The sequence below is a fragment of the Garra rufa genome, chromosome 3 (genome assembly GCF_049309525.1).
Source record: "Garra rufa chromosome 3, GarRuf1.0, whole genome shotgun sequence".
NCBI classification, from domain to species: domain Eukaryota; kingdom Metazoa; phylum Chordata; class Actinopteri; order Cypriniformes; family Cyprinidae; genus Garra; species Garra rufa.
In genome coordinates, this window is record NC_133363.1 from 26,578,610 (window position 1) to 26,601,827 (window position 23,218).

At 36.1% G+C, this 23,218-nt stretch overlaps 4 protein-coding genes across 4 annotated transcripts; 1 reads left to right on the forward strand and 3 right to left on the reverse strand.

Annotated features, from left to right (window-relative positions):
• Positions 1-425: 425 nt before the first annotated feature.
• On the reverse strand, positions 426-5,709 carry cmtm3 (CKLF-like MARVEL transmembrane domain containing 3). The gene is made up of 5 exons (XM_073835853.1): positions 5,402-5,709; positions 3,526-3,681; positions 3,312-3,407; positions 3,085-3,199; positions 426-1,343 (listed from the first exon to the last, which is right to left on the reverse strand). Exons 1-5 carry the CDS (start codon positions 5,516-5,518, stop codon positions 1,315-1,317), a joined length of 513 nt encoding a protein of 170 aa, XP_073691954.1. The 5' UTR covers positions 5,519-5,709; the 3' UTR covers positions 426-1,314.
• A 242-nt stretch (positions 5,710-5,951) lies between these two features.
• Positions 5,952-8,002, reverse strand: LOC141331023 (chemokine-like factor). The gene is made up of 4 exons (XM_073835854.1): positions 7,784-8,002; positions 7,415-7,570; positions 7,188-7,283; positions 5,952-7,015 (listed from the first exon to the last, which is right to left on the reverse strand). The coding sequence occupies exons 1-4, from the start codon at positions 7,841-7,843 to the stop codon at positions 6,902-6,904; spliced, it is 426 nt and encodes a 141-aa protein (XP_073691955.1). The 5' UTR covers positions 7,844-8,002; the 3' UTR covers positions 5,952-6,901.
• Positions 8,003-9,529: 1,527 nt separating this feature from the next.
• tk2 (thymidine kinase 2) lies at positions 9,530-15,966 on the forward strand. Its single transcript, XM_073835852.1, has 10 exons — positions 9,530-9,760; positions 10,028-10,065; positions 11,419-11,493; positions 11,603-11,656; positions 11,777-11,870; positions 12,624-12,693; positions 12,987-13,075; positions 13,185-13,264; positions 13,511-13,591; positions 15,346-15,966. Exons 1-10 carry the CDS (start codon positions 9,610-9,612, stop codon positions 15,427-15,429), a joined length of 816 nt encoding a protein of 271 aa, XP_073691953.1. The 5' UTR covers positions 9,530-9,609; the 3' UTR covers positions 15,430-15,966.
• Positions 15,967-15,984: 18 nt separating this feature from the next.
• Positions 15,985-21,180, reverse strand: LOC141331020 (uncharacterized). The gene is made up of 2 exons (XM_073835851.1): positions 20,462-21,180; positions 15,985-18,622 (listed from the first exon to the last, which is right to left on the reverse strand). Exons 1-2 carry the CDS (start codon positions 20,795-20,797, stop codon positions 17,372-17,374), a joined length of 1,587 nt encoding a protein of 528 aa, XP_073691952.1. The 5' UTR covers positions 20,798-21,180; the 3' UTR covers positions 15,985-17,371.
• Positions 21,181-23,218: the final 2,038 nt, after the last annotated feature.

Consider the following 23,218-nt stretch of genomic DNA (forward strand, 5'->3'; position numbering starts at 1 on the left):
TACAACCTATTATATATATGTTAATATATATTTTTAATATTAATATTTTTATTGTGTGGTAACCATTTTATAAAAGCAATAAGGTACGAGAGGCCGTGCTGTATCGTGAATAAATCACGGCTGAAGGGCGTTGTTAGGCACGACGCGAAGCGTTTTATTAAATATATTCAAATAGAAAACAGGTATTTTAAACAGTAAAAATGTTTCTAAATTGTACTGCTTTTGCAGTACTTTGAATCAAATAAACGTAGGCTTGGTGAGCAGAATAGACTTCTTTAAAACATAAATAAATAAAAGTCCTACTGTTCAAAAACTTTTGACTGGTAGTGTATCACTATCACATTTTGCCTCTAACATGCAAAATTAGCTAAATGTCTTTATTTGCTAAAAATAAACAATACTACCAAAATTGCACCAGAATTATTTATTGTATTTATCTGATGGTGCATGTTTCCAAGAGTTCTTAAAGCATATCCACTCTTCATAGAAACACTACAAGGTGATTTACATGTGGATACATGCAGCATGCCTGAGAATACTATAGTAAACCAGCAGTGCCACTGTAAGAATTGTACATCGCTAAGTGAGCATGATAAGACAAATTCTGCCTTTTTTGCAGTACTTTGGCAAAACATTGGTATTCCCTCAATATAACAAGACTAACACCAATGTGTAGACCTGTGGAAATAAAACAGGTGACTGTGGCCAGCCAGCCACCTGCTAATTACATGATGTAAACTTATTTCGTCGCTACAAAACGTTCAAATTATTCCCAAAACAGGGCTTTTCAACACAAAGTCATGCATCATTTAAAAAAAAAAAGACAATTTTTTTGAGAAAATATTGTCTCAGAATAGTTCGAATTGGTAAACATATACTCACACACAGCTCCCAAATATAGAAAAGTCTCGTACATATTGTAAAAACTAAATCAAAAAGTGATCACACATGCAATCGTATTATAAGTACACCTAAGCTGTAAGAAGCAGTACATAAACATCATAAAAGCTACAACACTGCCCTTGCTTCTAAAAAACGTGAATGTGAAACTACGTCACTGGAATAATTCACAGCTTTGGGAAAATCAAATGAGCGAGGCTTAGATTGTATGAACGTATGTATGTACAAAAATGACTGAAATCTCTAGCTTCAGTTCTGTGATGTATCGTTTCAAATATACTGCTTGATTCTAGTCACCAAAAGCATAGGCTACACCTAAATTTTGATCAAACTGTGAAAAGTTTTACCAAAGTCTGTTTTGGTTATCAGGTTCTGTAGTGGTCACACGCCAGGTTTTCGGACACAATCACAGCTTCAGTCAGAGTCAGAGTCTGAGTCATCATCTGTGAGGAAGAAGAATGTGTTATTCTGGAAGCAAGAAGAGTCTCTGAATAACAACAGGAAAGGGAAAAATGAGATGGGGAATTCCCAGTGAAAATAATCTGACATGGAGGCAGTGTTGTTTTTGACAACCATCTTAGATTTAGTCTTAGTCTTAGTCTTTTGGACTAAAATGCTTATTAGTTTTAGTCAAATTTTAGTCACTTCTATATGTGATAGTTTTAGTCCAATTTTAGTCGACGAAAAGTCATAAAGGTTTTAGTCTAGTTTTAGTCAAAAAAAAGGAGGAAAAGTAGTCTTTTAACAAATTAATGTAGGTCAGTAAGTATTTTGCTGTTGGGTAGTGTCACTTATAAGTTGTGAAAATAGCAGATCTATAGTTCAACACAATCTGAGCTTCCGGATCGACTATTTTCACCAATAATTACAATAACGAAGGAATGGTTTTAGACATAAAAGACATATATTTGAAATAATGTGCAAACTGCCGCCATCATGGTTAATCGTCTGTCTGTCTGAGTGACAACAGTGTGACATGTTGAGCACGTGGTGGGCGTAACCAAACAAGGATAGAATGCTAAAACGGCTTGCCATAGCCTACTAGTATGGCAAAGAGTATTTAATGCTAAAACAGCTTGCCATAGCGGCAGATACTTCTTAGGTTTTAATTGACATGCACAATAAGCAGAAATGTCGTGCATTTTAAACGTCTGACGGACCACCCACTAACATTTTCGTCTATTCTCGTCTCGCCAACGAAAACTCACACACGTCTCATCATGTTTTAGTCATCAACGAGCCATTTTTATCTCGTCATCGTCTCGTTATCGTCATGAAATAAAGTTGCGTCAACGAAATGATTTCGTCATCGTCATCGTTGACGAAAACAACACTGCATGGAGGTTTAATGCATGACAGTTGCTAGAACAGTTTGCTCGTGGCATGAGTTAATTCGGTACTTTGCGAAAGTATTCATACCCCTTCATTTTGTTCACGTTTTATGCTCCTTCCCTATGTTAAAACTCCTTTAAATTACCTTTTTCCACATCAATCTACACTCCATACACCATAATGACAAAGCAAAAACAGAATTGTTACAATTTTGTAAATGTATTAAAAAATAAAGAAACTGAAACAAGTACATTGCATAAGTATTCATACCCTTAACTCAGTACTAAGTACTAAGGCACCTTTACAGCCTTCATGGCTTGATTTTTGCTCTAATATGAACTTTCCTTTCTAAATCTTGACCATTTAAATGAATTTGCCACAGGTTAACTTGTAGTGTAGTGTAGTAAGATCTAAAAGCAACATGAATGCTCCTACGCTAAATTTTGTCCTAGATAAGGGTATGAATACTTATGCAATTTACAGTTTTTTTTGTTTTTAATACATTCGCAAAGACGTTAAAAACCTTTTTTGCTTTGCCATTATGTAATATGGAGTGTAGATTAATGTGGAAAAAAAGTCATTTAAAGCAGTTTAATTAACTTAAGGCAGCAACATAACAAAATGTGGAAAAAATGAAGGAGTATGAATGCTTTCGCAAGGCACTGTAAATGATGCTGCAGGAGCTCAGTCTGCCACGTCAATTACAGCAACTAGAATAAAAGCTAGACTGTGGATGACTATTTATAAAGCTATGAAACCACACTTCCTGAGAAGCTACATCACCTTTTTACTTCCTGTGTCTAGTCTTTAAAAAAATCGCAGTTATTGTAAATAAGACCCCTTTATTGATACCTTGTGCGTTTGGTGGTTCCTCACTGGAATCACCTCCCTTGAGGAAGCTGGCCAGTTCATTAAAGATGAAATAAAAATCCAGGGCGAAGAATATTGTGGTAATAAAGCCAAAGACCTAAGAAGTGAAAGAGAAAGAAACACAAGTCACATGCTGTATACACATCAAAAATAAACAGTCACTGATGGTGACGATAAAAGAGAATTTGACTGAACTGATGTGAGCCTACCCCAGCGGCCTTTGAGGCTCCATCCACATATTTTGACACAGACATTATAGAGATGATGAAAAAGATAATGGAAGCGCTGACACAGCGCAGGAAGTCCTTGTTGAAACAACAAGCATGGTGGTTTGGAAAAAAAAAAAGGACACAACGGTTAATCATGGACAAATGTTATAATCTGATGCTCCAGCACAGTAATTTTGTAGGTCAGTAAACTTACCATGAGGGGCCAGTGAAAGCCCTTAAATCTCTCATTGAACTTTGTAGAATAAGCAAACAGCAAGAAGAGGGCAGCCAAGAACTCTATTAATGGAGCTGTAATGAAGGCAGCTGCTGTTGAAGCAGCGAAGCACACAAAGCTGATGAACGACATCACCTGAGGGAACAGGATACATAAAGATACATGTTTAATTATTGTTCTTTATTATATTGTTAATTGCTGAAAAAAACGGTGACAGGGTGAGTAAAACAGACCTTTTAAAGAAATATGTGACCCTGGACCACAAAACCTTAAAAAGTCTTAAGTAGCAGGGGTGTGTTTGTAGCCACAGCCAAAAAACACATTTTTCTTTTTCCAAAATTAGGATTAGGATGAAGATATTTTGTAAATTTCCTACCGTAAATATATCAAAACTTAATTTTTAGTAATAAGAACTTCATTTTAACAACTTTAAAGGTGATTTTCTCAATATTTAGATTTGTTTCACCCTCAGATTTCAGATTTTCAAATAGTTATGTTGGCCAAATATTGTCCTACCCTAACAAATCATACATCAATTGAAAAAAAAAAATGTATTCAGCTTTCAGATAATGTGTAAATCTCAGTTTCAAGAAATTGACCCTGACTGGTTTTGTAGTCCAGGGTCACATATTTTCACTGCACGCCTACTTTAAGTTTGATGCTTTTATGTTTTTGGAAACTTGCACTGACAGAAAAGAAATAACTCTCTCTCTCTCTCTCTCTCTCTCTCTCTCTCTCTCTCTCTCTCTCTGTGTGTGTGTGTGTGTGTGTACCTGGTATTCATCACGTTGTGGGGACCAAATGTCCTCACAAGGATAGGAATACCAGTAGATTTTGACCTTGTGGGGACATTTCTCAGGTCCCCATGAGGAAACAGGTTTATAAATCATGCACAATGAGTTTTTTTGATGAAGTAAAAGTATGCACAATCTCCTGTGAGGGCTAGGTTTAGGTGTAGGGTAGGTGTAGGGCCATAGAAAGTATGGTTTGTACAGTATGAAAACCATTACGCCTATGGAATGTCCCCATAAAACATGTAAACCCAACATATGTGTGTGTGTGTGTGTGTGTGTGTGTGTGTGTGTGTGTGTGTGTGTGTGTGTGTGTGTGCGTGCGTGCGTGCGTGCGTGCGTGTGTGTGTGTGTGTGTGTGTGTGTGTGTGTGCACCTGGTATTCATCACGTTATGGGGACCAAATGTCCCCACAAGGATAGGAATACCAGTAGATTTTGACCTTGTGGGGACATTTCTTAGGTCCCCATGAGGAAACAGGCTTATAAATCATGCACAATGAGTTTTTTTTGATGAAGTAAACATATGCACAATCTCCTGTGAGGGCTAGGTTTAGGTGTATGGCGATAGAAAGTACGGTTTGTACAGTATAAAAACCATTACGCCTATGGAATGTCCCCATAAGACATGTAAACCCAACATGTGTGTGTGTGTGTGTGTGTGTGTGTGTGTGTGTGTGTGTGTGTGAAAATAGAAAGCCACTACTAGCCTTGATAAAAACTCCCCCTTCAAATGAATGAGGAAAATTTGAATGTTTGACCTATATACTGTAGAAAACAGCTCATTACTCATTCATTAAACACAGAAGCAGAAACTTTTCAGAACAAAATATCAATAAAGAATAACCAGTGAAACACATATCGAGGAGAAAAAGAAACTGAAGTCGAAAAATAAATGCCATGATTTACGTCGCACTTCTGTGTTAAGTGTGCATCCAGATACCAACAGCAAAAAACTTGCAGCAGAAAATAGCATTTACGTTAGAAGATATAACTTTACCTCAGAATAATGATTTATACACTATTATGGATGGGTTCAACATGGTAAAAGTCGAAAAAGCATACCACTTCACCCAGCAGCAATAGTCCTTTTCGGGAGGTGATAAATTCTTTACTCGGGAGAAGAGAATGGGCTATGGTCCGTCGTGATCGGTTATTCTCCGGAGCCTCGATGTCCCCCATGATCACGCCGATGAAACTCTTCTGTTCCCGAATAAAGTTAACAGAGATGCCTCCTACTCTCCGCTACCAGACAGTTACTTTTCACAAATCTGCATAACTTTCCACGGAGTGGAAACGGAAATAATGACAGTGCGGAAACGAAGCACACAAAAGAGCAACATCTGCATTCCCGAAATCTGGAGACCGTTAATAAGTGAACAGAGAATGTGGGCGATACATCTCTCACAGGATGGAGGGGCAGCTGTAAATATATTCGTGCAACTGCACATAACTTCCTCTCTGAACATCGTTCAGATTCACAGGTTTTTGATCATTGGTAACTTTACCTAAGGTTGTGTTGTTAATAATAATTGATAATAAAGTTATCATAATGTTTTTAAGGCTACCATGAAAAAAAAAAATAAGGGCCGGGGATAAGTCATGAATGCAATTAACTTGTATGCATTATTTTGGGAATATTTTAATGCATCACATATTGTGTTTATGTTGAACACGGTTTGAATACACTGTTCACAACAATAACATAACAATAATCTTACAGACAAAGTGCTATTTTACTTATAAATAAATAAACAAAACCACTCAGTGTAAATGTTGAGAATATAACAATATGGTCCTTAAATTATGGAGGAACTTATTTTGAGTGTTGATGATTTGTGGATAAGTTTTGAACACTAATACAGTCAAATCAAAAATTATTCAGACACCAGATATAATTTTGTATAGCCTATATTTTTTTACTAGTGAGTGCAAAACAGTATAGTTCATTTATGTAAGTGAGGATAGCAATATAAAGTAAATCGTCACATATTATACCCAAAAATTCTTCATACAGTGGACTACCAGTAAAACTGATACAAAATTTGAGACCAAAAAATTGATTTGACACTTTGACCTGACCATGTTTTGTTAGATACATTTTAATCAACATTAAGTTATGTTTAAGTTAAGATTACTTTTTTTTCTGACACAGTTGAACTCTTGAATTCTTGCCATGTTTTATTACTATTTTTTAAACTATGGTTTGACTGTAATTCATTTGTAATTATAAAGATGAATTTGTTCTGACATGTTCTTGTCATGTTTTATTACCATTTTCTAAACTGTAGCGAATAAACTGTGATCATGTGAGAAATGTTGAAGGTGTCTGAATAAATTTGGTTTGGCTGTATGTCCTTAAGTGAGCAATATCTGCATTTCCGAAATCTTCATAACTAAACAGAGAATGACCGAGTGGCAACTCCATTCATTAACAAATGAATACATTATTATAGCTACATATATATATATATATATATATATATATATATATATATATATATATATATACATACAATCTTATTTTGGTTATAAAAATAGGACTGTTTGCAAAATGAGAAAGCTTTAGTTTTTCCCTGTTTGGGCCTCTGTGGTGGTTCTTGGCTTGTTGAATGTGATTTTTTTGAAAAGGATATAGCCATCCAAGGACCACAAGGCTGCAGCCACAAAGCCCACGATCTGTCAACCAAAAGACTCCATATTAAGAAACATATGTCATAATGTTTAGATCTTTCACAATGAGTAATCACAAGGATGGAATAGGTTTGAAAAAACTATGAACAATTTCAAGGCCTACATAGTGCTTAAAAAGATAAACAGAGAGTTGAATGGAGGATGTACACTTTCTCACCCCTCCGCTCAGAGTGCCCTTCACTGCGTATGTGGAAACTGCTACCAGGCTAAGAATACACATCATTGCAGCTGCAAAGAATGAGTTGAACACATCCTGTGAGAGCAAAAGAACATAACCAACAGTTGTGTTTGCAAAGCTGCAGTTGCAGGTATTGGGGTGTTATATAAAGTTCTCTGAGCAATAGTGCATTAATTCAACTGAGTACATTAGACTTATGCTCTTACAATAAGGGGCCAGAAGAAAAAAGTGAACATCTTGTTGAGTTTCAGTAGGTAGAGCAGAAGAAAACCAAGTGTGATGAAAAACTCCATGCATGTTGCTGCGATGTAGGCCGGCCTAGAGGCCACTGCATAACAAATAAAAGCCACAAAAACACACACCTGAAAATAAAAATACAGATGATTTTGATTATGTGATTTTAGTTAACAGGCTTACATTGTTTCCATTTTTAACAATGTTGTATTTAAAATATATCAAGTCCATGCCAATACTATTTAATAAAGTAACTGTTTGTCAGTGATTGAGAATTTGTCCTTTCCAAAAAGTATCAACAATAACAAGACTATCATGTTAAATTTGTATAAATGTCTCACCATTTCTGATATTTTCAGTAGACCTTTTGTGGACTTCAACAGAGCCAAATCAACTTCCATTGTGGCATTAATTTGATCTTTGAGCGTATGTTTTTATGCCGATGAGTTGTTCTCAGAACACAGCTTGCAAATCTTGACACATTACTTCCTGAGTGAGGGTTTCCTTTTAAATTCAGGAAATGACTAAATGCGCTTTTTTTAACCTTTTTTTCAGTTTAACTGAACACAGTTTTCAGCAGCATATTCTGATTCTTTGTTTATTGTATACATTTAGACATTTAGTCTGCATGCACTGATAATTGTAAAATGACTGTAAATTATTGTAAATATAAGTAATAAACAAAAAATACTGTCTTTAGTACAGCTACACTACCAGTCAAAAGTATCTTCTGCTAACCAAGCCTGCATTTATTTGAATATTGTGAAATATTTTTACTATTTAAAGTAAGTGCTTTTAATTCGAATATATATTTAAAATGTAATTTATTCCTGTGATAAAAGCAAAATTTTCCGCATTATTACTCTCATCAGTCTTCGGTGCATGCTCCTTCAGAAAGCATTCTAATATGCTGATTTGCGGTTAAAGTAACATTTATTATTATTATTATTATTATTATTATTATTATTATTATCAATATTTAAAACAGTTGAGTACATTTTTTCAGGATTCTGTGATTGATAGAATGATCAGCATTTATTTGAAATAAAAAGATTTTGTAACATTATACACTATACCATTCTAAAGTTTGTAATCAGTATAATTTTATTAGTTTTTTTATTTAGCAAGGATGCTTTAAATTGATCAAAAGTAATGATAAAGACATTTATAATGTTACAAAAGATGTTCTTCTGAACTTTCTATTCAAAGAAACCTGAAAAAAATCTACTCAGCTGTTTCCAACATAATAATAATAAATATATTTTGAGCAGCAAATCAAAATATTAGAATAATTTCTGAAGGATCAAGTGACGGGAGTAATGATGCTAAACATTCAGCTTTGAAATCACAAGAATAAATTAGATTTGAAAATATATATTTTTAACTAGTAAAAATATTTCAAAATAATAAATGATAAATGCAGGCTTGGTGAGCAGAAGAGACTTAAAAAAAACATAAAAAAATGTACTGTTCAAAAACCTTTGACTGGTAGTGTATTTATATTGTACAGTATCTGGTCTATGATCTGGAGAGCGTTGTTTTTTTTTTCTGGCTGGTGATGGCCAGTGAGACCTATATACTTCACGAAACAGTCATGTCAATCAAAATAAAAGTCATTGTTTGTTTTAACTCTTTCATTAATCGATCACACTATTTTACAGACGATGTAATATATTCTGTTGTGACAAACAAACTATGAAGCAAAAGGACTGCTTGTTTTTTCGCCTTATAAGGTCCATTAATTTGGTCATTCAAATTAGTTTTGTAATATGGAGTTCTGAGATAGCATCATGTTTCGACGAGGAACAACAAGATACAGTTTCCTGAAAATGTCAATTACTGCCTGTAGATAAACGTTATATATTTGTAAGTGTCGGACTCCCTTGTTGTCGCAATATATTTATCTTAAAAACTATATAGTATTTCTCTATACATTTATGCGCAATAATTATAATAATAACAATAATAATATTGCAGGCGTATTTCGAAATAATATCATCACCGTACAACTTGGTAAAATGTAGTGACTTTTATTTTGGTATGTTTTGGTCGCTCATTAGTGTTGCACGAAGTCACAACCTAACACTGCAAGTTTTGCGCATCATGAGTTCACATCACACTTGTATATTTGTATATGTAACTACTAGACGTCGATAAAACAACCGAGATGATTGTTAATTTCTTAAAAGAGTTTTGTCGTGTTGTTTTACCTCTGCATTCACACAAATCCCTGTCAACAAAGGCACTTGTCCGACAAACGCCTTCACTGGGAAAGCATTTAATCGGAGATTCGCGGAGCAGCACATCTCTCAGCCACCGTAAGTCCTGCGCCAGCTTCCGTTCTACGCAATATACCGGCGACCCCAGCTCTCATTCAAATTTCTTTTTAATAATACTTCTCGTTCACTTCGTATTTTCTCCTAATCTTCCATAACCGAGTTATATTATGGCCATCCAGCTTTGCATTAACAGTACTGACATGGGCTTAAGCTTGTTTGTTTGTGCATCCCCGATCCTTTGACTATTGCCATAGAGATCTGCCGGGGAATCCAAGAAAGGTTTCATTATGTTGTCTTCTTCTCAAGGGAAACTGGTTAGAAACGGCGAGGAGAAGAAATCAGTGGTGAGTTACACACTACAGCATGTGTCTGGAAGAATAGATCCTCTCATTTGAAAAAGGGTCAATTACACCGTTGAAAATACTGTGACCATTGTATTGTTAAATATGTGACCATAGAGACAAACCAATCATAAGGGTCTATTTTTAAACGTTTAAAAGCTGAATAAATAAGCTTTCCATGGATGTATGGTTTGTTAGAATAGGACAATATTTGGCTGAGATACAACTATTTGGAATTTGACATCTGACACACAAAAATCTGGAATCTGAGGGTGCAAAAAAAGAAAGTCACCTTTAAAGTTGTCCAAATTTGGGTTTTAGCAATGCATATTACTAATCAAAAAAAAAAAAAAAAAAAAAAAATATATATATATATATATATATATATTAGTAGGAAATTTACAAAATATCTTCATGGAACATAATCTTTATTTACTATCCTAATGATTTTTGCCATAAAAGAAAAATGTATAATTTTGACCAATAAAATGTATTGTTGGCTATTGCTACAAATCTACCAATGCTACTTAAAGGAACACTCCACTTTTTTTGGAAATAGGCTCATTCTCCAACTCCCCCCGAGTTAATAAATTGAGTTTTACCGTTTTGAAATCCATTCAGCCGTTCTCCTGTTCTGGCGATATCACTTTTAGCATAGCTTAGCATAGATCATTGAATCCTATTAGACCAATAGCATCGCGTCCAAAAATGAACAACGAGTTTCGATATTTGTCCTATTTAAAACTTGACTCTTCTGTAGTTATATCGTGTACTAAGACCGGTGGAAATGCAAAGCTTCAATTTTCTAGGCTGATAAGATTAGGAACTACACTCCCGTAATATGCCGTAGCAGGCGGAGTATTATCAGAATTGAGTTCCCAGCTAGTTTAGCATTTGCACATGTGCTGCGTGGTATTACTGCTCCTGCCATATTACAGCAGCAAACTTCCTTGACTATTACGCCGGAATGGAAGTGTAGTTCCTAATCTTATCAGCCTAGAAACTCGCAGCTTTGCATTTCCACCGGTCTTAGTACACGATATAACTACAGAAGAGTCAAGTTTTAAATACAACAAATATGGAAACTCGTTGGTCATTTTTGAACGCGATGCTATTGGTCTAATAGGATTTAATGGTCTATGCTAAACTATGCTAAAAGTGATATCGCCAGAACAGGAGAACGGCTGAATGGATTTCAAAACGGTAAAACTCAACTTATTAACTCGGGGGGGAGTTGGAGAATGAGCCTATTTCCAAAAAAAGTGGAATGTTCCTTTAAGACTGGTTTTGTGGTCCAGGGTCACATATGTTTATGGGTTGTTGTTGTTTTGAAAATTTGTATCCACTTTTGTCCAGATTTGGATAGAGGGAAATATTGCAAGTGGAAAGACGACATGTCTGGAATACTTCAGCAAAACCAGTGACATTGAGGTAAGACAGTAAATATGTCTCAATGTATTTCTCACAGTACTTGAAATTTCACTCTCACTATTCTTTTTCATTTATTTAATAGACAACTAAAATGTGTCTTGTGTTTCAGGTGCTAACAGAGCCTGTGTCTAAATGGAGAAATGTACAAGGAAGCAATCCACTGGTAGGGATCAATTGGCAATTCATTATGGATTTAATGATCTTTCTGATCCATCTTTTTGTATATTTGAACTGTATCGCATATTTGAATATCTCACAAATGTATTTTATTTCTGCAACACAGGGATTGATGTACCAGGACCCATCTAGATGGGGACTCACTCTGCAGACGTACGTCCAGCTGACAATGCTGGATCGGCACGTCTTACCAATGGCATGTACAAGTCCTCTTTCACATCCCTAGAGTTTTTTTCACGACACGTCATCAATCGGCCATATTGGCGGTACAGATTGCAAACAATGCCACTGAACCGAACGAAACTCGTGTATTTTGCTGATTATTGCTGCCGAAAATGGTCAATTATTGCCGTGTTTTTGGCTGTACTAATCGGTCAGAGGTTATAACAAATTAAGGAGAAGAGTGCAAAAAACTGAGGAACAAAAGGCATTTGTGGTTGGCCGAACGGAACGACGATTTCCAGGGCAAGAATCTTGACAACATTCATGTTTGTTCTATTCATTTCCGGTCAGGTTGGTGAAATATTACGCTATCATCTTAATTAATACTGCTGGAATGTATCTTTACCACCTTTATTTAGTTTGTCAAAATATTGTGCCCGTTCCTGCTTACTGAGTCCTTCTCTATATGATTTAGCAGCTTCCACACATTTCTTGTCATGTTTTACACAGCATAAATTAGCAGAACAATGTATTCAGTAGTACATTAACCATTAAATTTATGCTGTTGTTTACATCTGAGTATCGCCAGTATGGCCATGCATCTGGGTAACTGGCCAAATCGTGGTGTAAGTGCAAACCCTGTATTGTCAGTTTTGTTCAGTTGCTTTACATTTATCGGTTTCTGTTCTGCAATACAACAATTAGCCTCCGCCTTCTGTGTGAACAGACGAAATGGAATGTGAATCATGACTGCAATAACCTGTTGTTTCTCTTTCTGTCGTTACAGTCAGCACCAATCAGAATGCTGGAAAGATCTATTTACAGTGCAAAGTACATTTTTGTGGAAAATCTTTATAAAAGGTATATTTCCCTATAAAGCTAAGAGTTTTACCTCTCTACTATTGTACAAAAATGTGTAACACTTTATTTTGGTGTCCTTCTTTGAAGTTACATGTACTTCTAGTAATAACAGGAAATGATACATAATTACATGAAAATAACCCTAAGGCAAACCGTACCCCTATAGTAAGATGTTGTTATTAATATTGCCTAGTATTGTTTTATTACAAAGACACCTTAAAATAAAGTGTAACCATCAGTAAATATGTACTCATGTTTAATTTAAAAAGAGTATTATTTTATTTGGTTGACAGTGGAAAGATGCCTGAAGTGGACTTTGCTGTTTTAAGTGAATGGTTTGAATGGATCATAAAGAATATCGATATTCCTGTGGACCTTATTGGTATGGCAAATGTATCTATATTGCATTGCATGTTACTTGTTAGATGTGGATAACTAATGATGTAATAAATGTTGTTGTGTAATGTTACAAACACATTGGTTTTTTACAGTTTATCTGCAGACCTCTCCACAGACCTGCTATGAGAGACTGAAGCAGAGGTGCAGAGAGGAAGAAAAGGTTATTCCCCTGGTGAGCTGTTGTTGAGTTATAAGTGAACTGCTGTGCTTGCAAAACTGAACTGAGGCACAGCAATTGTGAAACAACCCAAAATAGATTTTGTAACTCCGTTGTCAATGGTGGAAGACAGATTAAGTTTTAGCTCAGAGCTCAGAGATGACTTTACTTTTTTATGTTAGAAGGCTAGATTACAAACATTGCACATTTTTATCATATATTTTGAAAGAGATTACACTCTTACTGATATTTACCCTTTAGGAATACCTGGAATCCATCCATAACCTCTATGAGGACTGGCTCATTCATCACAAGTCATTCAAGGTTCCTGCTCCAGTTCTTGTGAGTTCCTGTCAATAGTCATTAGTTAGAAAGCCTTATTGCATCATATGAAATATATGAAGTCAAAAGTTTACATACACCTTGTAGAATCTGCAAAATGTTAATTATTTTACTACGATAAGAGGGTTCATACAAAATACATGCCATTTTTTTTAGTACTGACCTGAATAAGATATTTCACATAAAAGATTTAAATATAGTCCACAAGAAAAAAATAGTGAAAAAACTGACTCAGTTCAAAAGTTTACATACACTTGATTCCTAATATTGTGTTGTTACCTAAATGATCCACAGCTGTTTTTTTTTGTTTGTTTATTTAGTGATAGTTGTTCATGAGTCCCTTGTTTGTCCTGAACAGTTAAACTGCCCACTGTTCTTCAGAAAAATCCTTTAGGTCCCACAAATTCTTTGTTTTTTCAGCATTTCCAACAACGACTGTATGATTTTGAGATCTATCTTTTCACACTGAGGACAACTGAGGGACTTTTACGCAACTATTACAGAAGGTACAAACACTCACTGATGCCGATATTTTGCCTAAATATATATATTTTTTTCATTTAGTACTGCCCTTCAGAAGCTACAGAAGATACATGTTCCCCAGAAGAGAAAATTTTTTCCCTTCTGGAGCATTAGTGAGCGTTTGAATCTTCTGTAATAGTTGCATATGAGTTGTCCTCAGTGTGAAAAAATGGATCTCAAAATCATACAGTCATTGTTTGAAAGGGTTCAAGTACACACAAATGCTAAAAAAAAAAAAAAAAAAAAAAAAAAAAATCTGGGCAGTTTAACTTTTCAGGGCAAACAAGGGACTCATGAACAACTATCACTTACCAAAAACAAAAAACAAAAAAAAAACAGCTGTGGATCATTCAGGTAACAACAAAACAGTGTTAAGAATCAAGTGTATGTAAACTTTTGAACAGAGTCATTTTTTATAAATTTAATTACTCTTGTGGACTATATGTAAACATCTTTTACGTGAAATATCTTATTCAGGTCAGTATTAAATAAAAAAAAAAACATGTATTTTATGATCCCTCAAATTTTGGTAAAATAATTAACATTAGATGCAGATTCTGCAATGTGTATGTAAACTTTTGACTTCAACTGTTTATTGTATATTGCAGGGTCGGAAATTAACGAAGGCTTGTGGCAAAACTGCCACCACATGAACAAAAAGTGCCCCATAAATTTGAATGAAAATGAATTAAAAGTGTCAGTTGGCAGAATTACATTTATGCAGATGTTCACACTGCATCAGATAGATTTACACGCCGTTTTGTGCAGCGTTGAACCTTATAACCAATCAGATACTTTACTGTTGAACTTAGGAATGCATTGGCCAATCAGAGGCGCTAAGATTAGTCAGCACTGGAAACCATTCCCTCATCATAAACAACACAGTGCTGTATTTTTTTGCATAACTTGTGCTAAACTTGGCTAGGACAACATGTCATGGACCAACATTTGTAAAGAACAGTAATGTACAATAATGCTTTATAATATTGCAGCCTTTAAGAACAGTTTACAATACTGATTAAAGTAAGTGGGTACATTTAAGTAGTTGATATTAAAGACATATATTTTTAAAATAATAAGGTGATTTTTAAAAAATGCACTGGAAATCAATTCCAAGAAAGAGTTTCTGACCCTGATATATTTTATAATCACCTGTTGATGAGCAGAACTTCTTAATAATGTTCCTTGGACAATATCTCTGGAGTAATTAGTTTGTTCACTTTGGTGGGCAGGTCATCCCAGCAGATCATGACCTTCAGAAGATGCTGCATCAGTATGAGGAGAACAGAGAGAAGATACTAATGGCACATTGCTGAGTAAAGGTTCATAAAACAATGACGGTCATATCAATCCATAAATATGTCTTCAGCTCTCACAGAAACAGATGAAGCAAGCACTTTTTTGGACTTAATACTGGGTTTACAAACATTCCTCTTGCAATGAACGGTTGATTTACATAGTAGGATTTGTAAATTAGTTCAACTGATAAGGTGTTTTATTTAGTGTTGACTTTTATGATTATTATTTTGTATTTACATTTATAGTCTTTGTAAAGTTGTTTTAGTCTTGTTTATGGAATCATTCCATATTATCTAAAACTATTGCACTTGGAAACATTTCCATCGGTTCTTTTGTTATGTCAGTAGACAGATTTTTAAATTCAGAATGTCAATTCCAGATCGTGCAAATATACTGTTTGTGATTTGGTCCTGCATCATACTGGGGTCTTAAAGATTCTTTTATTTTCATGAATTCTGTTCATCCTGTTACTAACTAATACAGACACAATGGTCAGTTTATGTTACTGAAGGCGATACTGTAACCAATGTAATTTATACTGTACAATGCAGTTTTAAATAAACTAAAAAAAATATTGGAAAACAATAATTTTATTACTTTGTGTTCTACAGTCACAATTGTATCATGTGCTCCACTGTAGCCTCAGTAATACTGTAAGAGCAATACAAAAGTTGTTTACACCTTATTACTTTAAATAACAGGTAATATAATATAGATGCACCAGGGGCCTCGATAAATGCCCCGAACACCATTTTTAACACTTATATTAAACCACTTAGACATTCCAGCAGAACAAATGTTCCATTAAGACAAGTAAGTGCACATTGATCTGTCTCTACATTTAGTAAGGCACATTACCTAGAAAATCAAGCTCTAATAATTATTACAACCCAAGCAGGCTCATGAAAATGATAGCAGCAAGAAAATTTCCTTCACTTCAAAAACCAATAACAGAAGTTAAAAAGTCACCTTCATAAACTGTAAGATACCAAGCTAATCCAAAATCAGGGCTTCATTAATGGAGAAGTTCCCTTCCAGAACAAAAATATACAGATAATGTACTCGCCCCTTTGTCATCCAAGATGTTCATGTCTTTCTTGCTTCAGTCGTAAAGGAATTATGTTTTTTCAGGATAACATTTTAGGACTTCTCTCCATATAGTGGATTTTTATGGTCCCCCGAGTTTGAACTTCCAAAATGCAGTTTAAATGCGGCTTCAAATGATCCCGAATGTGGTTGTAAACCATCCCAGTCGAGGAAGAAAGGTCTTATCTACTGAAACAATCTGTTATTTATACTTTTTAACCTTAAACGCTGGTCTTGTCTTGCTCTGCCTGAACTCTGTTTTTTCCGGTTCAAGACATTTGAAAAACTCCCTACATTGCTTCAGAAGTACTGACCCAAAGATGCAAAGAAGACCTTAGCAAACACCCTTAACAAAAAAAAAAAGGTAAAACAGCGAAGTAGAACGATTTCGAAGTTAAGGGAGAACATAAGATGGGAGTTTTTCAACATACCCTAACTGTCTTGAACCGAAAAAAAAAAACAGTGCAGATGAGATGAAAAGATGAGCGTTTGAGGTTAAAAAGTATATAAATTGTAATTCAAAAAATATATATATATGGATAGTTTTGCTAGATAAGACCCTTCTTCCTCAGCTGGGGTCATTTACAACCGCATTTGGGATGGTTTGAAGCTGCATTTAAACTACATTTTTGGAAGTTCATAGAAGTCCACTATATGGAGAAAAGTCCTGAAATATTTTCCTCAAAAAAGCTATTTCTTTATGACTGAAGAAAGAAAGACATGAATATGTTGGATGACAAGGGGATGAGTACGTTATCTGTACATTTTTGTTCTGGAAGTGAACTTTTCCTTTAACAAGAAACTTCCTAGTGAACATCATTACTTGCACAAAGACATTTTTGGTACACTGTAATATACTTGGAATGCTTGTGTCTAAAGCACCACATATGTTTGGACCAAGTCGTCTTCTGGCTGTTGAGTTGTGGGACTCTTGCGTCCACTTGAACCCTCATTGGCAGTCTGACTGTGGTCAGTCGGTGGTCCAAACACTGTTGTACATGCGGTCAGTGCACTAGGAATGTAGATAGACTGAGGAGGCTCTTTAATGAGGTTGTCCTGTGGATGAATGCCATCTGGTCCAGCACAGCTCCCGCAACCTGTGATGTTGCAGACAGGATCCTGAGATGGGCTGCACAGGATGGGTAGGCTCATCCCATCTGGGGATTTTGTAGGTGGGGCTGTGATGACATCATTGGTTCCACTGCATGGCTGGGCTTGTGCTGTCTCCTCTATGGGGTATTTAAGAGGTTCATCTGCAGTGAGTTCCTTCATGTGCATTTTCCCCATCTGCTCAGTTAGCTCAGTCAGGCAGTCTTCTGTTGAGCTTTCACGGCTGCGTCCTTGCAGGAGCTTCCCAACTTGAAGAACCAATGGTTTGTCCTCTGATGGCTGGGCTTCTACAATTGCATTTGGGATGTGTAGTTTTCTATTGCCTGGGGTGGCCTCGGTGTGTATGGCTATAGATTGGGGGCCACTCATGTCAGTACTGGCCTCATGGAACAGACCTGCATGGTGGCTTCTGGATCCAGCCCACTCCTGGGCTTTGAGAGGCTGCATAGATCTTTGAGACTTTCGGAAAATGGGCTTTTGTCGGATGGCCAGGTCTGGGTAGTTCTCCCGCATCTCTAAGATAGACTTGTCATCAGTCATAAAGGAGTTGGGTGGTCTTTCAATATCCGAGATAGGACCATCTTGAGACTTGTCGACTCCCTGATCAGAGTTATGACTTTTAAGTGATTCCTGTTGATGTTCCTCTTCTGGGTTTACCAGTGAGCCACCATCAACATGTTCATCCTCCTTAAAAACATCCTCGTTTAGATTACAGATATCATTGATAGGCTCTGAAACAACTTCTTCAGCAGTGAAGTTTTGAGGAGCAGCTCTTGTTTGGATGATCTCCAGACATTCGACATGTGATCTCTGGTGCATGAGCTCTAGAAGATGCTCACACTCTAACCTGGCAAGGAAAAGGTCGAATCCCATACTCTTGGCCTTGTCAGGGTCAAATTTGTCTGAGAGTCTATACTCAGTGTCTGTTTCCATGTGGTATCCAATAATCTGAAGAATACTTTTGGCAAAAGGCAATACTGGCTTGATGTAATAGACAAAGTGCCCTGTAAATGTCTAAGAGAACAGGGGGAAAAAACAGTCCTGATTAATTGTGGATTCTTTTTCTCTATATTGAAGAATGTTTCACGCTTTTTTCACTTGCTGTATTGCAACCAATTATTATAGCCTTCACATATCACAGTATGTACACCATTTAAAGAATCCAAGCAAAAGTTGCCTGCTTTCTTCAGTAAAATCCTCCAGGTCTTTTTTTTTTCAGTATTTTTGTGTATTTGTAACCCATTCCAACACTAACTGTATAAATTTGAGATCCATCCTTTCACACTGAGGACAACTGAGGCACTCATATGCAACTATTACAGAAGATTGATTCTAAAAAATAAAGGTTCAAAAAGGATGTACCAATTTTGCCTACCTGAAGAACCTGTCAGTAACAGTTCCTAAAAAAACATTTTGAATTACATTTAAAAATTCTAAAGATTTTTTTCGACTTTCGATTTTTTTCGACCTTTTCTGCATTTGAATGGTTCCATGGATGTTCAAGGTTCTTCACAGAATCACTGATGCCAATAAAGAACCTTCATTTTCAAATGCTCATTGATGCTTCAGAAAGAAACAATGCATTAAAAGCCGGGGGATAAAAATATTTTGAATTTGAAGATCAGATTAAATTGAACATGTATCATAAGTATCTAAACATAAGTATCTTCGGTAGCTACTGAAGGGCAGTACTAAAAAAAAAAATTATATATCTATATCTATATATATATATATATATATATATATATATATATATATATATATATATATATTTAGGCAAAATAAGAAAAATGTACACACCTTCATTCTGTTCAAAAGTTTACACTCCTGGTTCTTAATGCATGATTTTTCTTTCTGGAGCATCAGTGAGCATTTGAACCTTCTGTAATAGTTGCATATGACCTCAGTCTGAAAAGATGGATCTCAAAATCATACAGTCATTTTAGGAAAATGTTCAACTACACACAACTGCTGAAAAACCAAAGAATTTGTGGGACCTAAGGGATTTTTATGAAAAACAGTGGGCAGTTTAACTGTTCAGGACAAACGAGGGACTCATGAACAACTGAGTCATGAACAACAGACTCAAAAACAGCTGTGGATCATTCAGGTAACAACACATTAAGAATCACGCATATGTAAACTTTTAAACAGGGTAATTGTTATTGTGGCCTATTTGTAAATGTCTTTTATGTAAAATATCTTATTCAGGTCAGTACTACATTAAAAATAATATGCATTTTGTAGACAGCAGTGCTTGCGGTCTTTCAATCCTCAAACAGAACTTAAGAATTAGCTAAAGGAAATCAGCAAGAGCAGCCTTGCTAATAGAATTCTTAAAGCAGCCTAAAATGGTATGCTGGTTTTAACTAGTCTAAGATTGCCTTCCAGCCTGGTTAAGATGTCTTCAGATGGCCTAGTTGATGTCAGATCTGGTCCGAACAATTGATAATTACTTAAAATCCTTCTAAAACAAGAAAACAGATCAGCCTAAAGACCCATCAAGGTTTGTTTTAGCATAATCAGCTCTCAGAAAATCAAATGCTATGGATTAACATAATACTCTGGTGTTAAAAACAACTTGTGCTTGGGGTCTATAATAATAATAATAAATGTAATAATAAATTAACCAGCCTAAAATAGTTTGCTGGTTTTACGTGGCCTTCCAGTGTGGCTGAGATGGTCTAGCTTATGTCACAGCTGGTCTGACCTCCTGAAAAGTACCCCAAACCCTTCTAAAACCATAAAACAGACCAGTGTGACCAGGCTAGGAACAGGAAACCATTTGAGGCCGGCTTATTATCAGCTGAGAGAGTAGAGAGGACACTCCTATCAACAGCGGCTTCTATTTACCTTTAATGTTTTAATCTCTTTCTTCCACGGAAACAAAAACAGGTTGACACAGAAGAGCTCCAGTAACTCGGCGGCTTTTTTCAAGTCGTGGACTCGTCTTGGGCAGTCTCTGTGCTGTGCGCACTTATAGAGAGTCTCATGGAAGTCCAGCGTGTTGAATCTCTTCCGCGGCTCTTCCTCCGATAGCAGCAACACGCGTCTGGCTTCATCTGTCACCTGTGGTTCTGAACACACTTTCAGATTGCCTTCACAACTAACTTTGTCATAGTACTGTAAATACTTAACAAACACGTCTTTTCGCGAAACAGGCGTTTGATCTTCGACGCTGTTGGTCATGATTGTCACAGAAAGTGATCAAGTTGATCAACTCCGATGAGGAAACGAAAGTAGACAGTATGCAAATGAGGAGTGGTGGTGATGATGAATATGCAGGTATCGCAAGCGACGCACATACGGAAGAGCCTCAAATATACGTTTTCTTATTGTAGTTTAATAGCAGACCAGGATTACATTCATAAAAGGCTTACATTTCTATAAATGTCCATGACCAGTAAGCGAAACGGTCCTGTAGGCATCAGCGACGTGATAGCGATCTCATTGTCATTCATCTCAGCCTCAACAGACATCTGAAATACCTATATATTACACGTTTGTAAGTACACGTAATTATACCAGGGGTATTTGTCCATGATTTGTCCGAGAAAGGGTCGCTGGTATCCCTACATGTCACCATTGTTATTCTTCCTTCGAATAAAGGAAACATTACTGACATCTAGTGCAGAAAATAAGTAATTCTCATGACTTGCGAGTAAATCAATGTCCAGAAGATGGCGATGTAATGAAATTGACTCATGCACGTCAAAAACATTTTTGAGTGATGACAGAAAGGGAAATACCTGAACTATGAATGGGAGAAATTCAGCTTTAAGAGGAAATGTTGTGGAACATTTTTAGTAGTCTTGTGTAAATATGTGGTGTATGAAATTGTAGGCCTTAATATTAGGTACAATATTATCAACATTTCACAGTATACTACCTTCTGACGACCCTATACCACCACATTACTCTTTATTTGTAATGTCAGGAAATAAAGGAATAAAGGAACTCCATGTGGATACTGACCTATAAATTCATGCTGCTGTCTCCATGACATAATCTCCTATTACAGTAATAAAGTTGCAAAATTAATAAAGTTCCAAATTATTATGCAAATGATATCTTTCTCTGGTTTTCATAATTAGTCAATGCAAATGACAGTCAGTATAATTTTTAAGTCATCAACCATTAGGGTATAATTCGAATTTTATTGAACAAACCTCCTAATGATAACAGTATTTATTTCAAAAATAAAAAACTGAAAATGCACTGTTCCACATTATTATGCACAACAGAGTTAAAACATTGTATAGGTTGTAAAGAACTGAAAATGGGCATTTGCTGAATTTGCAGCATTAGGTGGTCATATTTACTAAAATCAAAAGCTATTTCAATCAAAAACATCCTAACTGGGCAAGTTACATCTTACCATAGGACCCCTTCTTTGATATCGCTATCACAATTCTTGCATCCATTGAATTTGTGAGTTTTTGGAGAGTTTCTGATTGAATTTGTTTGCAGGATGCCAGAATAGCCTCCCAGAGCTGCTGTTTTGATGTGAACTGCCTCCCACCCTCATAGATCTTTTGCTTGAGGATGCTCCAAAGGTTCTCAATCTGGTTGAGGTCAGGGGAGGATGGTGGCCACACCATGAGTTTCTCATCTTTTATGCAGATAGCAGCCAATGACGCAGAGGTATTATTTGCAGCATGAGATGGTGCATTGTCATGCATGAAGATGATTTTGCTACGGAAGGCACAGTTCTTCTTTTTGTACCATGAAAGAAAGTGGTCAGTCAAAAACTCTACATACTTTGCCGAGGTCATTTTCATACCTTTAGAGACCCTAAAGGGGCCAACCAGCTCTCTCCCTATGATTCCGGCCAAAAACGCCACCTCCTTGTTGTGGTCGCAGCCTTGTTGGGACATGTTCCTACTCCATCCATCTGGACCATCCAAAGATGCACAACACTCATCAGTAAACAAGACTGTTTGAAAATGAGTCTTCATGTATGTCTGGGCCCACTGCAACCGTTTCTGCTTGTGAGCAGTGGTTAGGAGTGGCCAAATACAGGGCTCTAGACTAACTTTTTGCACTGGTTGCACTGGTGCGCCTAACTTTTTTTCTTAGGTGCACCAGCACAAAAGTTAGGTGCAGCCAAATTTTCAACCGCATCACATTTAACACCGCAGTTTTACTAGGCTTGCCACGATAGACGGTGTTGACGGTGTTACCGGTTTTAAGACGCAACACCGGTGACATCTCTTTTCCACCGTGACACCGTCCCCACATTTTTTTTTTTTTTTAAAGTATGCCTATTCGTTTTTTTTATTAAATATTTATTTGAATTAAATGGAAAATATAATTATAAATTTACTTAAGACGAGAGCATGCACTATAATTAAAAACTGAACATGGCTACAATGCGTCATATTAAATTTTTTTTATTACGTGAGGAGAACGAGGAGTCGAATTTACAGAAAGAGAATGGCGGATGATTTAGTGTCAAAACGCAGTGCAAAAGCGCCTGTTTGGCAATAAAGAGCTCTTTTCCTCGTTTGTTCTGCTTTTAAATAGCTTATACAGCTCATAACAGTTTTGCCGGTATTGGCAATTCGGTGTCAATTGTTTGAATGGACGACAACGAAACTACTAAAAAAA

Coding starts and splice junctions, on each gene's coding strand:
- tk2 (XM_073835852.1), top strand. CDS start 9,610: ATGATTGTTAATTTCTTAAAAGAGTTTTGTCGTGTTGTTTTACCTCTG. Junction 10,066..11,418: donor GCGAGGAGAAGAAATCAGTG/GTGAGTTACACA, acceptor ACTTTTGTCCAG/ATTTGGATAGAGGGAAATAT. Junction 11,657..11,776: donor TACAAGGAAGCAATCCACTG/GTAGGGATCAAT, acceptor TCTGCAACACAG/GGATTGATGTACCAGGACCC.
- LOC141331020 (XM_073835851.1), bottom strand. CDS start 20,797: ATGACCAACAGCGTCGAAGATCAAACGCCTGTTTCGCGAAAAGACGTG. Junction 18,623..20,461: donor AAGAGATTAAAACATTAAAG/GTAAATAGAAGC, acceptor CTGTTCTCTTAG/ACATTTACAGGGCACTTTGT.
- LOC141331023 (XM_073835854.1), bottom strand. CDS start 7,843: ATGGAAGTTGATTTGGCTCTGTTGAAGTCCACAAAAGGTCTACTGAAA. Junction 7,571..7,783: donor TACTGAAAATATCAGAAATG/GTGAGACATTTA, acceptor TTTTATTTTCAG/GTGTGTGTTTTTGTGGCTTT. Junction 7,016..7,187: donor AGGGCACTCTGAGCGGAGGG/GTGAGAAAGTGT, acceptor TTTGGTTGACAG/ATCGTGGGCTTTGTGGCTGC.
- cmtm3 (XM_073835853.1), bottom strand. CDS start 5,518: ATGGGGGACATCGAGGCTCCGGAGAATAACCGATCACGACGGACCATA. Junction 3,200..3,311: donor GAGCCTCAAAGGCCGCTGGG/GTAGGCTCACAT, acceptor TTCACTTCTTAG/GTCTTTGGCTTTATTACCAC. Junction 1,344..3,084: donor GGAACCACCAAACGCACAAG/GTATCAATAAAG, acceptor TCTTCCTCACAG/ATGATGACTCAGACTCTGAC.